General features: G+C 42.9%; 2 protein-coding genes across 2 annotated transcripts; both read right to left on the bottom strand.

The window, feature by feature from the left end:
* Positions 1-46: 46 nt before the first annotated feature.
* LOC121754656 lies at positions 47-1,560 on the bottom strand. The gene is made up of 5 exons (XM_042149981.1): positions 1,482-1,560; positions 944-1,057; positions 683-843; positions 284-398; positions 47-199 (listed from the first exon to the last, which is right to left on the bottom strand). The coding sequence occupies exons 1-5, from the start codon at positions 1,536-1,538 to the stop codon at positions 47-49; spliced, it is 600 nt and encodes a 199-aa protein (XP_042005915.1). The 5' UTR covers positions 1,539-1,560.
* Positions 1,561-2,245: 685 nt separating this feature from the next.
* LOC121754655 lies at positions 2,246-4,484 on the bottom strand. The gene is made up of 4 exons (XM_042149980.1): positions 4,314-4,484; positions 4,115-4,167; positions 2,503-3,263; positions 2,246-2,380 (listed from the first exon to the last, which is right to left on the bottom strand). Exons 2-4 carry the CDS (start codon positions 4,158-4,160, stop codon positions 2,246-2,248), a joined length of 942 nt encoding a protein of 313 aa, XP_042005914.1. The 5' UTR covers positions 4,161-4,167; positions 4,314-4,484.
* Between the last annotated feature and the right edge of the window lie 11,839 nt (positions 4,485-16,323).

Here is a 16,323-nt window from a genome sequence, read left to right as displayed (position 1 = left end):
ATGAGAACATTAAATGGTCTTGTATGCTGTCCTATACAATTGATTCTCAGAAAAATAAGTTTATATTAAGACTGACCAGATCGTGTTTCTCCCATTTGCTGTATCCGGCTCCAAGGGCTTCGTCAAAAAGAATGGTCAAAAAATCGGTAAATCGTCTTTCTTCATCCCACCCTTCAGGGATGTCTATCAATGATTGTGCCTACAAACGTGGTCGGTACTTCAGGTACTCAAGAAACAGATTAAGATTCAATTGGTACGTAGATAACACAAAAGATTTACTCACGCATGGTCGTGTGGAAAAGAAGAGTCTGGACACTGTATCTGGCGCCTTCAGCTTCTCCATATTATTCAAGTAGTGGGCAGTTTGTTTGTAGGAGTCTTCATAAACAATTGCATCCCTGCATATAAATATCAAATGTAATGTTAACAATTGGCTACATAATGCACTATCAAATCCAAATAATGAATTAATATAATACCAAGTATGTTCATTATGTATAATAAACTTCTAATACTGAATGATTAAATAATGCACACTGAGAATTTCATAATGCAGTAACTACTTGCAACAATGCACATGTGTAGTATTTGTAGACTTTACAAAGTAATAATTAAATACTCAAAACAAACAGTAAAGATAATCACCATATTCACAACGAAAAGCATAACAAACAGTACATACCTGATTGATTCGTGCGTCTCCGCTGTGCTAAGCACCCAATAATGTAGCTCCTTATCGTTACTGTTAGCCTTGGCTGTAAGCCTTACAGCTCGCTCATTGAAAGGAGAGCGCAAAGCCGGACTAGCTCTCCTTACACGTGCCGTTTCAACGGTTGAAGTCACCTGCATATATTAAATATGTGAAAAGTAAATAACCAAAATCCTTACAAGGTGGTATCTATTATTTTGATACCTATCGGACAGCCTCATTAGCCTTGTTCACCTTCTCCTTTCCTTTACCAAGAACACTCGCAGTTTTTAATGGCAGGTCGTCACCAATTCCACCCGTCCCAGCATCCGCAATCACTAGCCCCTTCTCCTTGGACAGGGGAGGTCTCTGTCAGCGCATTGTTAAAGTACAATTCATTATAATACACAAACTACAGCAAATAGTTCATATGTCCAAACAAATTATCCACTACTCATGACATATTTGTTTAAAACCCTACAAGTAATGCAAATGGCACAATAAATAATGCTGCAAGCCGTGATATTAATGCAGAGGATACACAAAATAATGCACACATAAGAAATAGCTAAAAGTATAGTAAGCTTAACAATTCATCAAATATGTACAAAATACTGCATACCTGAAACAGTGCATAACTAAGATTTGATTTACATAACCAACACAATCAATAGTTAATTTGACAAAATGCATCAGATACTCAATATAATGCATCAAACATAATACATAATGCACATACTACACTGGATAATGCACAATATATCTGACATACCAACTTTACATTAGTACCGACCTTTGACACGGCAGGCTGTTTCTCCTGCCCACGTTTCAGAGCCATTTCCTTTGTCATGCATGCTTTGTTCGCTCCCTTTCCCTATGTTTTCAAGTAAGTCAGATATTTGACTTTACAAGTTAAAAAGCTCATGTAATAATGCACTAGATGTTAAATTAATTCAAACCTTGACCCCACCATCTCAACATGGCATATCTTTGATTACCTTAACACTCTTTGGTTTTGTTGTTATCACCACCTCCTTACCCCCTTCTCTTACTCCTATAGTTTCCTCACCCGACGAACCCACCTGCATCATAAAATCGTTGCTTTAAGCAATGCAAAATAGCAAAAAAACGTGCCTTTGTTAGTTATAAGTCTAATGATTGATACCGTAGCCTCTCCACGTACGCCACCAGCCACCACCAGACCAGATCCTGGAACCGAAATATGCGCTTCAGTTGGGACATCAGGTATGCCAACATCGGAGGCTATATCAGGCATTGCCGACCCTGCATGATTCACTGCTTCTTCTGGCTGACGCACAACCGGTGCACAATCTGCTCTTGCATCGGTGTGGAGGGGTTCAGCATTTCTGGAGCTCTGGCCTGCTTGTGGGGAAGGCTGTGTGGCAAACGGGTCTGGGCAATCAAAACCGTCTAACACAAATGATGGCCGGGTGAATCCAATTGCGATTGACTTTTTTTTGTCATAAGCTGCCATCATCTTTTCCATTTCATCAATCCAATCCTGACTGTACTCCTCCTCATCCAGCCTAGCCTGTGTCAGTCGTGTTGTGATCTCGTCATCCCCTTGAAGCTCCTGTTCTGTTTAAGAGACTCGAGGGTCCAACCCTTCATCGTTGGCCATGCGCGGATGACCCGTCTCCGAATATGTACTACGCGGTCGACGTAGGCGCACTATTAATATTGACCAAACAGTGTCAGTGGTCTATAATGCAAAAATAAGTATGCATAATGCAGCATGTGAATACTTGTAATGCAAGATATTACTTATGTGATGGAGTTAGAAATTCACATACCACTAAGAAATGTATTGGTCCATTGAACAAAGCACTTTGTCCTTTTGCGTAGCTTGGAAACGTTGCCTCTAGGACGGATAGCACATACCCACACCAATTCAAATTTTTAATATCTTGCGCATCCTCGATGAAGTGTAGAATTTTTGGCTTGCAATGCCCATCACTAGGTGTCTCGATTAACGCATTCTCCAGTGAAGAGCTTCTTGAAATCTTCACCCCCCCAGTGTCAGCCATCATTAACTCCGAGATGTCCTTCGGGCTCATCTTAAACCGTCCCTTTTGACACCTTTCAGCTACCAAGTCGTTATAGACAAAATTTGTCTGAGGGACGTCCGGTCTCGATATCTGTGTAGGGCCCCTTGGAAATCCCAATGTCAAGTGGACGTCCTCTTCGTCCAAAGTGAGTGCTTCACCACCAGGAAGCTGTATTTGGCAGCGGGCGAGGTTGACGGCATTCAACACCCAAAACGCAAGAAAGCTGGGTATTTCTTTAATGTCGAAACAGAGTACTGCACCGAAACCTATTTCTGTCACAGCCCTTCTCTGCCTCGGATTTAATTGCTTCAAGCAATTCAAAAACTCCGATGGTGTTCGTCTGCAGTAAAGTCGGTCAGTCTTTCTTCCCTTAACTTGCTTCTGTTGAACATCAGCTACTGAGGTACTAGGGGGAGCCGCTGCCAACCGATCCCTCAATTTCTGTGCCAAAGCTACCGGAATCAAATCATCGACTGCATCATCGAGTTCCGATCTTACTCGTTTTTCTGAAATTGCACAAACAAAGAATCAAATTCAAACCTTTTCCATACAGTAGAGTACGATATGTGTAATGATGTGTTCGTCATAATGTTTACATATTAATGCAACCGGCGTAATTAATCAGATCACATGAATGATTGCGTAACACATTCGCATAATGCATTAAACATCACTGATAATGCACTCAATATTACTGGTAATGCCAGTAGATACCACTGACAATGCAATCAATAATAATGATAATGCATTAGATAATACTGATGATGCACAAAATATTACTTAAAATGCATAAAATACTACTGATAATTGACAAAATATTACTGATAATTCATTACATACTCCTGATAATGCGTTATTATTTCATCGGACTACACATTTTTTCACAGAACCTCTGTACTGCATATTTTATGAAACACAATTCATACATTATGTTCGGAAATTCAAATGACCTTATCACGCATTTCATCCAAAATGCAAATGTACTTGTGTTACCAACAAATTGTAATACAAAACACACAATTTCAGTTCGACAATTAATCTGTAATGCACGTTTTGATAAACATAATGCATAACATATGTTACATAATGCTTAGTTCATATGAATTAAACTCCATATAAAAAAAGTATTTTTCAATTTGTAACTAATATACCACAAATAATGCACATAGTAACTCCAAAAACCCATGCTTATAGTTCCACAAATCATTGAATATATCTGAAATTATGAACCGTGTGAAGTATTTAGTCATCACACCACACAACATGTATACTGGGGATTTAACAGAATTGCTAAAACCATCACTCACAATATGAAAAAACAAATATTGATTTGAAGCAGGACGATGTAAAATTATACCTGCAGCCTCTGTTACTTGCGATAGCGGACGACCCCTCTTCGGCATTTTCGATCTGGCAAAACCAACAAACACGTATCATGGTACTGGAATTCATCATTATATAACCAAACCCAAAAACGGGTCTGCGAAATCACGAAACCACCGCTTTGGTCTGCAAAATCACAAAAAAAAGACGCCTAAATCACTCTTGAAACATACCTATTGGAAATTAGTCGGGGTTTCCGAGTCGATTTCAGCGTTGAAAGCTAATTCCCTCGGAAAATTTGGTCGAGAAAATCAAAAATCTCCAAAAGCGGCGCTGGGGATGTTGAAATATAGGGTTTTCGTAGTGGAGAGAGTGGGAGTAGATGTAAGGGTTGTGGGATTAATGACTGATGGAAGAAGGAGAATTATTGCGTTCGAAATCCCGTAAAATTAGCAGTTTCCAAGATTTGGCGGTTCAGCTTCTATCAAATGGCCAAATTACCCCTGTACTGCATTACGCCAACTTCTATAATGCAACGCGGATGAAAATTTAGTCACACAATCCAATCCGTCGATTCCCTAGATCTAATGGTTATTATTAAGAAGGAAAAAGGATGTAAGAGTGGAAAAGGAGAATAAGGCCCCTATATATATATATATATATATATATATATATATATATATGTATATATATAGAGTTGTGATCAATGTCGAACCAATAATTTTTCGGTCATCATTACAAGCCCATTTTACTGTGTAAATCCGGGCCATTAGATCTAGCTTTTTTGATGAGATGTGCTGCTGTGTAAATTTTTCGGTCTTCATTACAAGCCCATTTTACTTCATTGTATAGGTTTATTACTTCATTCTGTACGTAATACCTTGAAACTACAACATGTTTTTACTTTCTTCCTGTAGGTTTTGAAATGATTCAACATATGTTTCATTTGAATTCATTGACCTGAGTTTTTACTTTATTTACATAAAAAAATGCAATTTATTCAAGTGCGTTTATTACTTCATTCAGAAATGTTATTACTTCATTGGATAATGTTTTTACTTCATTCCAGTAGGACTTCAAATGCTTCTACACATACTTCATTCTAATAATTTATTACATCATTCCATGTGTTTATTACACCATATCAGGGTTGTGACGGTGGTGATAGATATTGTAGAGAGAAAGAACGGCACGCGACGGTAAAACCGCATTTACGTACTGGAATGAAGTAATAATCCTATTGGAATGAAGTAAAAACCTACTGGAATGAAGTAAAAACCTACTGGAATGAAGTTAAATCTTCGTAACATGTTAGTATGACTTATTTACCTTCGGATGAATTAGAATAGGCTCGTGATGAAGGCGGAAATAATTGATAAATTTGTGTCTCTCATCCATAAAAAACTAGATCTAAAAACCCTAATTTGGTATGGTTCGGTGGTTCGGTCTTTAAGAGTGGATTTGTGAATAATGGGACTCTATATATATATATATATATATATATATATATATATATAGGGTTGTCTTATATACAAAACAATCCTAAAGTATATAACCTAGAACTATATTTCATCCATTGGATGAGAAAAAAAGGACGGCCAAGATCAAAATTCATAACCTTCCCACAAATATAGAACATGATCAAAACTACCGAATTATAAACTACCAAGTTTATATTTAATTAATATTAATGGCAAATCAACACCTCTGGATTAAAAGATCCAACGGCCTCCATTTGGCCTTGGTTCTACATTTAAGAATGGTTCTATCTTGATCAAAACCATATATATATATATATATATATATATATAGAGGTTAGTGATCAAGATATAACTAATATTAAGTGTATAACTAGAGAACAAATCTCAGCCACACATTTTAATGAAACAAATATTATTTATTTTAATAATATAAAATAGGCCAAGGGTATTTTTGGAAATTAAAATATGAAAATATAAAATAGGATCATGAACATCATCGGATCCTCCACCTCCTGCTACGTCACCACCGGTGCCTTCTCCAGATCCGCCGTCAACCACAACGCCGGTTGCAAAACCGCCCTCTCCAACGTCGTCATGGCCGTGACGGTGATGGTCACGCTCCTCTTCCTCATGCCGCTCTTCCACTACACTCCTAACCTCGTGCTCGGGGCCACCATCATCACCACCGTCGTCGGCCTCATCGATCTCCCCGCCGCCACTCACATCTAGAAGCTCGGCAAGTTCGACTTCCTCGTCATGCTCTGCGCCTTCTTCGGCGTCCTCTTCGTCTCCATCCAGGACGGCCTCGCCATCGCCGTGAGAATTCTCAAATAGGCCTACACAAATATTTTGAGGATAATTATGTGGAAATGCCAATAATTTCTTTGATTTTTAAGGTTAAATATGTACAAATTTAATAGAGGTTGAATACAAACACTATTGACACAAGAGAAAAAACCCATCACTGTTAGCATGATTTTACTTCACTGTTGTTAACAAAACACATCACTCTTAGCATGATTTTACTTCACTCTTGTTAACAAAACACATCACTCTTAGCATGATTTTACTTCACTCTTGTTTACAAAACACACCACTCTTAGCATGATTTTAGATAAGGCTAATTTCATGCATCGGTCTAGGGGTTCATTTCATGAAATTACTGGGTCTAACGCATTGAATTAAGTCAGGTATGTGAAGTTTTTCGCCAGATCCAGGAAAAGAAGAGGACGCTTGCATGGTCCTAGGAAACTGGCGAAAGGGTGAACAATTGGAAGAAAATTGCTAGACGGAGGAAGCCTCGGAGTTGAAGGGTAGAATAGGGATTTCTACAAAAACTCTAGAAGGCTATGTCCGCATCTATAAAAGGGAGAAGCATGCAGGCTGGAGGGACCTTCTCGGGTGGAGGCCTCACTAACAGCCCCTTGCTCGATTCACCTTTCCACACACTTGACTCCAAATTCGCGAGAGATTCCAGTTAGCACTTGGCTGGGGTTCACGTTTTAGCTTTCCGAGAGTGGTTCGAGGGTTGTAACACCGTCCTAGTTCAAGGGCGAAGAAACAATTTACATTTCCGTTGCTGTTTACACTGATTCCACCGAGCTTCGCTGTTCGAAGCTCGGTTTTCTTTTGTTAACCAATATTTCCTGTTTTATTCCAGATTTTACTTTCGCTTATGTCTATTGTGTTCATTTCTGGTTTGCTGGTTGAGTTCGCTTGATTTCGAGTTGGATTGTCGGAGTTGTTTATTTTTTTTTGCAGTTGGTTTCTGATTATTTGCTGATATTTTTCGTTTGGATCTGAAGAATGGTTCTGTTTTTGGATGAATCGGAGGTTGGGTTTTGCTGGAGTTTGTGATTTGTTTGCAGATTGTTCTTGATTGATTGAATTTGGCGGTGATCGGAGCAGATCTGTTAGAATCGGAGTTATGGAGTTGATTTAGTTGATTGTTGAGTTTGGATTGCTTGGATCCGGAGTGGATTAAGCGTCCGACGTGATTCTGAGCAGGAGTGTTTAAATTTCATGCCTAGCTTACGTGTTTTCATTTCATTCCGCCTAGTTTACGTAGATCTGGTTTATTTCCGATTCGTGGCAAGTTTCCGGCATCTCAATTTCTATATTCTGTTCGAATCTGGGAGTATGCTCTGTTTTCTGCATTTGCGTTTCTGAATCTGTTAGGAACTTTGCATGCGAGGCTAGCTGGAGCTGATCTGTTATCTGCAGCTTTTTACCGTACTTGCTATATTTGGAATCATGTTCCCCGCTGTTTTATTCTTTCCGCCTAGTCTCAATCAGTTAGTTATTTACTCAGTCAAGGAAGTGATTGTGTCTTTCGGATTTGATGTCTGATTCCAGTAAGTTTTCTGTGTCCTAGGTCTAGCGTTTACATTTCTTGCCTAGATCTAGTGGTAGTTAAAATCTCAACCCCTTTGCGTGGCAGCAGCCGTTTGTTTCCATAGTCTCTTAGCACTACCCCGCGAATCCATCTCTGTGGGATCGACCCCACTTCCCTATACTAATTCATAGTATTCGGGTTGAGGGATTTATTTTTTGAAGGGGAGTCGAGTGTATCCAACGACAAAAACACTGTAGTTCTCTTGAGTTCCTGGACCCAGTGATCCAGTGGATTTAAGGAGCGTTGTGTCTGGACCGAGCCTTACATTAATTCTCATATGTGCACACTTGCTTACTCCTGAGTCTAGTCATTCGACATTAGAGTCGAGAGGCAGGCCCAACCCACTTCAAATGGCGTCGTTGCCGGGGATGGATGGCGTGCTTAGTGTTAGTGTTCAGAGTCTGTGGTGTAAATAGTTTTGATTTGTTTTCTTTCTCTTTTTGTCTTGCAGTTTATGAGCAGAGGCTCAAGGTCTACCTACTGGAGCAACTCATCTGGGTGGAAACACGGCCAGTTTGATTGGCGAGTTAAGGATATAGTCTCTACTGTGACCACCAGATCAGGGTTCACCACGGGAGGCCCATTTCCGAGTGAATTTACTAGCGACGAATCTTGGACGTCATCAGGACGCGAAGATCCAGAATCACCACCCGAATCAGAAACAGAGTCAGAAACAGGGGAAGAAGAGGAAGTAGTCATGGCGCAGGTGGTAGACCCAGATCCAGAAATCGGCTCTCTCACTGCCCATTTAGATGGAGAACCAGCTCAAGCTATAGTGATGAATCCACGCCAGAGGACTATCGAGATCAAGACAAACGTACTCGGCATCTTGCCGACGTTCTCTGGGCGTAGAAATGAGTGTCCGTATGAGTTCTTAAATGAATTCAGTAAGTTATGTGGTATTCAGAAGAGGCCGAATGATGCAACAGAGGAGGATTATCGCCTACGAGCGATTTCGTTTACCTTGAAGGGGGAAGCTAATACGTGGCTATTGAGGTTGCCTCCGGATTCTATCCGCACGTGGAGGGACTTCAAGTTAGAATTCTTAGATTATTTCTTCCCATCCAACAAGACGAATGCACTTAAGAAAGAAATACTAGAGTGTAAGCAAGATTACGATGAATCGTTGAGTCAGTATTGGTCGAGATTTAAGGGGTTGTTGGATGCATGCCCGAATCACCGAATGATAGAGGCAGAGACCTACTCTCTGTTTTACGAAGGAACAACTCCCGAGTCAAAGGACTTAATGAACTCCTCGAGTGGGGGAAATTTCACAAGAAAAAGGGGAAGTGAGGCAAGAGAGATCCTAGGGAAGTTGATTGACGCTAAGAAGGCGTACGATAACCCTAGGAATGCAGTGAAAAGAGGATCGGTGCATGCTGTGAGAGAACAAGAAGATGACAAAGTCGAAGCAAGGATTGATAGGCTCGAGAAGGCTCTTTTGAACGCGATTGAAAAGACGATTCCACTGGCTTCACAAGGGAAGGAGAAATCTCCTGGTCCAGGAGATAATCGAATGCAACAATATTACGGGACCCAGGAAGGAGATTATCAGGCCCAGGTTAATGCAATGGGAAGTTGGAATCCCGATGGGAGCTGGAATCCAGGGAGACAGAGAGATGCGCCTTGGAGAAACCATCCAAATTTCAGATGGACTGACAATGAACAGAATCAGCTGGCACCACAACAAAGTCAGCAGTTTGCACCTCAGCCCGAAAGACAAGGTAACTGGTCAGGAAGGAATCAAGAAGGGCAGGGCAACTGGATCAATCGTAACCAAGAAGACCACCCAAACTGGGGAAACAGAAATCAGAGCAGTCAAGGGAACTCTTATGTACCACCACACCAAAGGAATTTTCAGAACAATTACCAGGGCCAAGGAAATCAATACAATAACTCTTCAGGCGGTCAAGGAAACGCTCGTCAGAATCAAGCGAGTGGACCAACTCTGAGTATAGGGCCAGGGCCCAGTCAGCCCCCGAAACCACCAAAAAGTATCGATGATATGGTGCACGACCTCGTCAGTTCTCAGCAACATATGCAAAACAACCTGCAATCGAACAATGACGTAGTGCACAAGCTTCAAGACGCTCAGCAAGAACAGAAAGCAGCCATGGATATGCTGGCTAAGCAACTGTGCCAAATAGCCACTTCTTTGAGTGACATGCGGGGAAACGAAGGAAAAATTCCGGCCTCAGTAAGGCCACCTGATAGAGCTAATATAAGTCAGATTACCTTGAGGTCCGGGAAAGGATATGAGGGACCGGTGGTGAGAACAAAGGAGGGGATAGATCCTAAGGAAGGCAAGAAGAAAGAGGATACAACTCCCAGACCCAGACACTTGGAGGGAGGAAGTCCCTTGGTCAAGGATGATCTTGAGGAAAAAGATTTGGAGAAACAATTGCCTAGACCGACCGAACCATTCTTCCTCGACCCAGAGCCGGAGTTGGAAGATGAGGCAGTGGGAAAAGAAACTGGAGAGTTATCAGCTGAAAGTTCTACCGGAGCAGGGAAGCGACTGAAACCTTTTCCAAGTCGGGGGGAAGCCAAGAAACAGAAGGAAGAACCGGTAGACTTCATGGACATTTTTGGGAAGTTGGAAATCAATCTGCCATTTTTACAGGCCCTGAAGATGCCAGTCTTTAGCAAGTTCATCAAGGAATTTATAGCTGGGAAGGCTAGGCCCAGTGGGAAAATTCTGATAGGCGAGAATGTCTCCGCAGTAATTCAGAAGAGGAAGATGCCTTCAAAATGCAATGACCCAGGTATGTTCACCTTACCCATCTCTATTGGTGACGTGAAAATCGAGCATGCTATGTGTGATTTAGGTGCGTCGATAAACGTGTTACCACTTTCCATATACAAGAAGTTAGTTGGGGTAGGCATGGTAGATACGAAAGTTGTGATTCAATTGGCGGATAGGTCATGCATCTGTCCTGAAGGGGTGCTTGAGAATGTGATAGTCAGGGTACATGACTTCTTGTACCCTGCTGATTTCCATGTGATTAAGATGAGTGATAATGAGTCTGCTGAGTCGGGCGGAGTACTTTTAGGGAGACCTTTCCTACGTACCGCTAAAACTATCATTGATGTTTTTGATGGAACAATTTGCCTTGATTATAATGGGGAGAAATATACATTCAGTATAGATGAGGCAATGAAGAAACCTCTTGACGTTGAAAACCTGCATGCTATAGATGTTATTAACCCTTTGGTCCAGGAATACCTTGAGACGGAATTAATGCAAGAACAGATTGAGAACTCCGAGATGAGTCATGCCATTGATAGAGAGGTAGCCAGTTGGTGTCAAGCAATGAACACAAGTGAGTTATCTGATGAGGAGTTAGCTGAAGCAATTCTGGAATTCTGTGCAAATCCGGAACTAGTTAGGTCAAGAAAGACACCGTATGTGGCGAGTGTGGAAGGTTCTGCTGGGTCGAGGAAGGGAATGACTACGGAAGAAACAGAGAAAAATCCCTTGCCCCAGGAAAAAGATGTTCCCAAGAAAGAGCTGAAAACACTTCCACCAGGCCTAAAGTATGCTTATATAGAGGAGAACGAAACTTTCCCTATTATTATCAACAGCAGCTTGACCGAAGGACAAGAAGAGGAACTGCTGAAGGTAATCCGAAGAAACAAGAAGGCTATTGGGTGGACACTCTCTGACCTGGTAGGAATTAGTCCAGATTTGTGCATGCATCACATCCGTTTGGAGGAATGAGCAAAAGCCTGCAGAGATCCTCAACGCAAATTGAATCCTAACATGAGGGAGGAAGTGCTGAAGGAAGTATTGAAACTACTCTCCCTAGGAATCATTTATTCCATACCAGACAGTGAATGGGTGAGTCCAGTCCATATGGTACCCAAGAAGTCAGGAATACAGGTGGTCAAGAACGACAAGAATGAATTGGTGCCCACCAGACTAGTCACTGGGTGGAGGATGTGCATCGATTATAGGAAGTTAAATGAAGCGACCAAGAAAGACCATTTCCCTCTACCTTTCATTGACCAGATGCTGGAAAGGCTGGCGGGCAAGCAATATTTCTGTTTCCTAGACGGGTATAGTGGGTATTTTCAAATCTATGTGGATCCCGAGGACCAGGAGAAGACAACTTTCACGTGTCCTTTCGGCACGTATGCTTACAGGAGGATGCCGTTTGGCCTGTGCAATGCGCCAGGCACTTTTCAGCGGTGTATGATGAGTATCTTCTCGGATCTTTTGGAGGACTGCATTGAGATTTTTATGGACGACTTCACTGTGTACGGGAATTCATTTGACTCATGTTTGGCTAGTTTGGATAGAGTATTGAGAAGGTGCCAGGAAAAACATTTGGTTTTGAACTTTGAGAAATGCCACTTTATGGTCCCTGAGGGAATTGTCCTAGGGCACGTAGTCTCGGAAAAAGGTATACAGGTAGACCAGGCAAAGATTGAGGTGATATCAAAACTGCCTTACCCGATGAACCAGAAGGAGGTAAGAGGGTTCCTAGGGCACGCAGGATTTTATAGAAGATTCATAAAGGATTTTGCGAAGATTGCTCAGCCACTCACTCATTTGCTGCACAATGATGTTGAGTTTGTTTTCAATGAGGAATGCATAAAGGCTTTTCAACTACTAAAAGATAGACTAGTATCGGCTCCCATTATCCGAGCACCCGATTGGAGTTTGCCATTTGAAATAATGTGCGACGCGAGTGACTATGCAGTAGGGGCGGTGCTAGGTCAAAGAGTTGACGGAAAAAGTTACGTAATTTTCTATGCATCAAAAACGCTCAACCAGGCCCAGAAAAACTATGACACCACGGAGAAGGAAATGTTGGCAGTCGTGTACTCTTTTGAAAAATTCCGACCCTATTTGCTTGGGTCGAGGGTGATAGTCTTCACTGATCACGCTGCAATAAAGTACTTGCTGGCGAAGAAAGAATCCAAGCCGAGATTAATCCGTTGGGTGTTGCTTTTGCAAGAATTCGATTGGGAAGTTAGAGATAAAAAGGGAACTGAAAATAAAGTAGCCGATCATCTGAGCAGGATATTTCAAGGGGAGACCGAGGAAGCAATACCGGACGCATTCCCTGAGGAGGTTATGGAGTTAACAGGTCCAGGGGATGTCGAAAAAGGGAAATGCCATCAAAACGCTGAGCCATGGTTCGCAGACCTGGCGAATTACTTAGTCACTGGAGAAGTGCCCAGTTCGCAAGTAATCTCCCGGGCCTAGAAGATGAAATTGAAGAGCGAGGCCAAGTACTATTTCTGGGATGACCCGTATTTGTGGCGAATGGGAGCCGACCAAGTAATCCGGAGGTGTATCCCGGAGTGGGAACAGAGGGATGTGCTGAATCATTGCCATGCCCTAGCTTGTGGAGGTCACTTTGGACCTAGGAAGACCGCAAGGAAGGTGTTAGACAGTGGTTTTTACTGGCCTACATTGCATAGGGATGCGTTCGAGTTTTGTCAGAATTGTGAGAGGTGTCAACAGACCGGGGGAATATCCAGGAGGGATGAGATGCCGCAAGTTCCAGTGATTGTGTGTGAGATCTTCGATGTTTGGGGGATGGACTTCATGGGTCCATTTCCATCTTCATACGGGAACACTTACATACTTGTGGCAGTGGATTATGTGTCAAAGTGGATAGAGGCAAAAGCAACCACCTCGTGTGAAGCTAAGGAGGTAGCAAAGTTTCTTAGAGCTAACATTTTCAACAGGTACGGAGTGCCCAGAGCTATAATATCTGACAATGGGACGCACTTCCGCAACCGGACTATTGAAGCTCTGATGAGAAAATATGGTGTCCACCACAGACTGTCTACACCTTATCATCCTCAATCCAACGGCCAGGCGGAAATATCCAACAGAGAAATAAAGGCGATACTGGAAAAGACGGTTAATCCGTCCAGGAAAGACTGGAGTAAGAGGCTTGGAGACGCACTATGGGCTTACCGGACGGCATACAAGACGCCTATTGGGATGTCACCAAATTGGCTTGTGTTCGGCAAAATGTGTCACTTGCCCGTGGGAGTAGAACACCGAGCATATTGGGCGGTCAAGGAGATAAACATGAGACCCGAATCCTGCGAGGAAGAGAGGAAATTGCAGCTGCAGGAGTTGGAGGAGCTAAGGCTGGAGTCATATGAATCGGCGATGTGGTACAAAGAGAAAACGAGACTCTGGCATGACAAGAACCTCCGGGTCAAGGAATTGCAAGTCGGGCAGAAGGTTCTTCTATTCCAATCCCGGCTCAAGCTAATGCCTGGTAAGTTAAAGTCCAAATGGATTTGGCCATACACTGTTGTGAGTCTGCGTGCAAATGGAGCTGTAGAAATCCAGGGAAGTTCTTCAAACTCTACTCATTTTCTTGTTAACGGTCATAGGGTAAAGGTATTTAGGGATAGCTCGGAGATGTGTGTAGTGGACGAATTGCCACTACGCGCACTCCATGATATCGCCTAATAGATCTGGGAAGTGAGTGTTCTTAGAAATTTCCTAGGTCCAGCATCCAAGAAGTTTTAGCATGACCTGACCTAGGGAATCTTAAGAACACTTGAACATAAATTGTAAATATTCAATCGCCTTCTTTAAATCAAGAAAAACCCAAACAAATCAGAAAAAAATAATCTTCCAAAAATATTTTTGAAATACCAGACTCCTTAAGGAATGTTTTTGATACTGTCATACCCTAGATCCGGAGAGTCTGGCGTTTCAATTTTTAGTTTAATGTTTTTCTCTAAGTGTGATTTTGCAGAAGGAATTCACAAGGGTAAGGAGTTGTGGAGTAAAAATTTTGGAGGGAGTTGGCACCGGTTTGGATTTCAAAAGGCACTTTATGGGGAGGCGTACGGTCGCAAGCGTCATCACCTGCAACCGCCTGCCAAAACGTCCTCTCTCATGCCTACACTATAATCGTTTTGCCTTTTTATTTCTCGTTACCTATTCTCTCTCCAATATTCACAAACACAAAAATCCCCAATTTCCTCTCCCCTTTTACTCTCTCTAACCCTAATTTGCTAATTCCGCCCCAAATTCTTTACAAAAATTCCCCAAAACAACATCCATGGAAAACAAACAAGGAACCGGATGCACCTCAGGGTCCGCCGACTCTGGGGCGGCGGCGTTTATGGCTGAGCTATTCCAGAAATTTGGGGGTGCGGAGAAGGCGATGGAGGCATTCGCCATGTTTGCAACCGCAATGGGTAAATCCGTACAAGCTGCTCCGTCTTCTAGTGTACCACAACCGGAGACCGTCTCAGAACCCGTCGCCGAACCTGAAACCGTTCAAGAAGCCATCGCCATTCTGGAACCCACTGCCGTACCAGAGGAGACAGTTGCTCTGGAGACCACCACACAACCGGAGGACATTCAAGAATCCACGACCCCTAGCCCGGAACCAACCACCGCAGGGAATCGTGAAGACGACTCAGATTTGGTCACAGGGTTGGAATTGTTGGCTATGTGCGAACCAAGATTAGATTCTGCAACTGAGGGGGTGAAGCCCGTACTTGCTAGTGAGGAATATGTTGAGAAAGTTGTTATGAACCCGTCTGAGGAAGTAAGAGTTTCTGTTGCTGATGTTAGTGTTTCTAAGGGGGAAACCCCTGTTTTGGAAGAATCTGTGGAGGGGGAAGCCTCTATAGTTGGTGAAGGTGGGGGCGACGAGGCCCTAAATTCTGAACAAAATGTGGAGGGGGATACCCCTGAGAAACCGGTGGGTACTGAGGCCCACGTCGGAGAAGGATTTGAGGGGGTAGAGACCCCTGTTTACATCTCGGGGGCAACCCCATTGTTGTCCAAGGAGGGAGAAGCCCTCGATTCTGAAATTAGCCAGGAACCCGCTGACGCCGGGGTGAAGTTGATTGTGGATCTGACCGAGATCCCAGAGGAGACCGACTCGCCGGTCAACCCCAGAGATGCTAGGAGGCTGGCTCGCCGGAGCCTCATTGATGAGATTGATGAAACTGTGGAGCCGACGGAGGAAGAATTGCTGGGTCCAGAGACCGCAGCATCTGAACAGGTGAACTCTCCCAGACCTGGCAGGGGGGAGAGTGATGAGGAGAAACGTCGCCAAGCGGCTGAGAAGAAAAGGAAGGGGAAACAAATTGCTCCTTCCTCGACCAAGAAGGCGAGAGGGAACTCTACTGAATCCACGCTTCCGCCGGCAGCTAAGGTGCCATATGCCGCAGAAACCGAGAGCCCTTCTGAGTCCAGCGACTCGGAAGAGGAACAAGGAGAGGAATTCAACTTTGAGCCAACCGAAGTGTGGATAACAAACAGCTTGCTAGATGAAATGAGGACGTTTGACGACCCAAAGCGCACGGCCATTTATAAGGAGAAGAGTACTGAGGGGAAGGTCGCTAAGTCCGGAAAGATGTATA

The sequence above is a fragment of the Salvia splendens genome, chromosome 11 (genome assembly GCF_004379255.2).
Source record: "Salvia splendens isolate huo1 chromosome 11, SspV2, whole genome shotgun sequence".
NCBI classification, from domain to species: Eukaryota; Viridiplantae; Streptophyta; class Magnoliopsida; order Lamiales; family Lamiaceae; genus Salvia; species Salvia splendens.
Note: the sequence above shows the minus strand (reverse complement) of the source record. Positions and strands in the feature narration are given on the sequence as shown.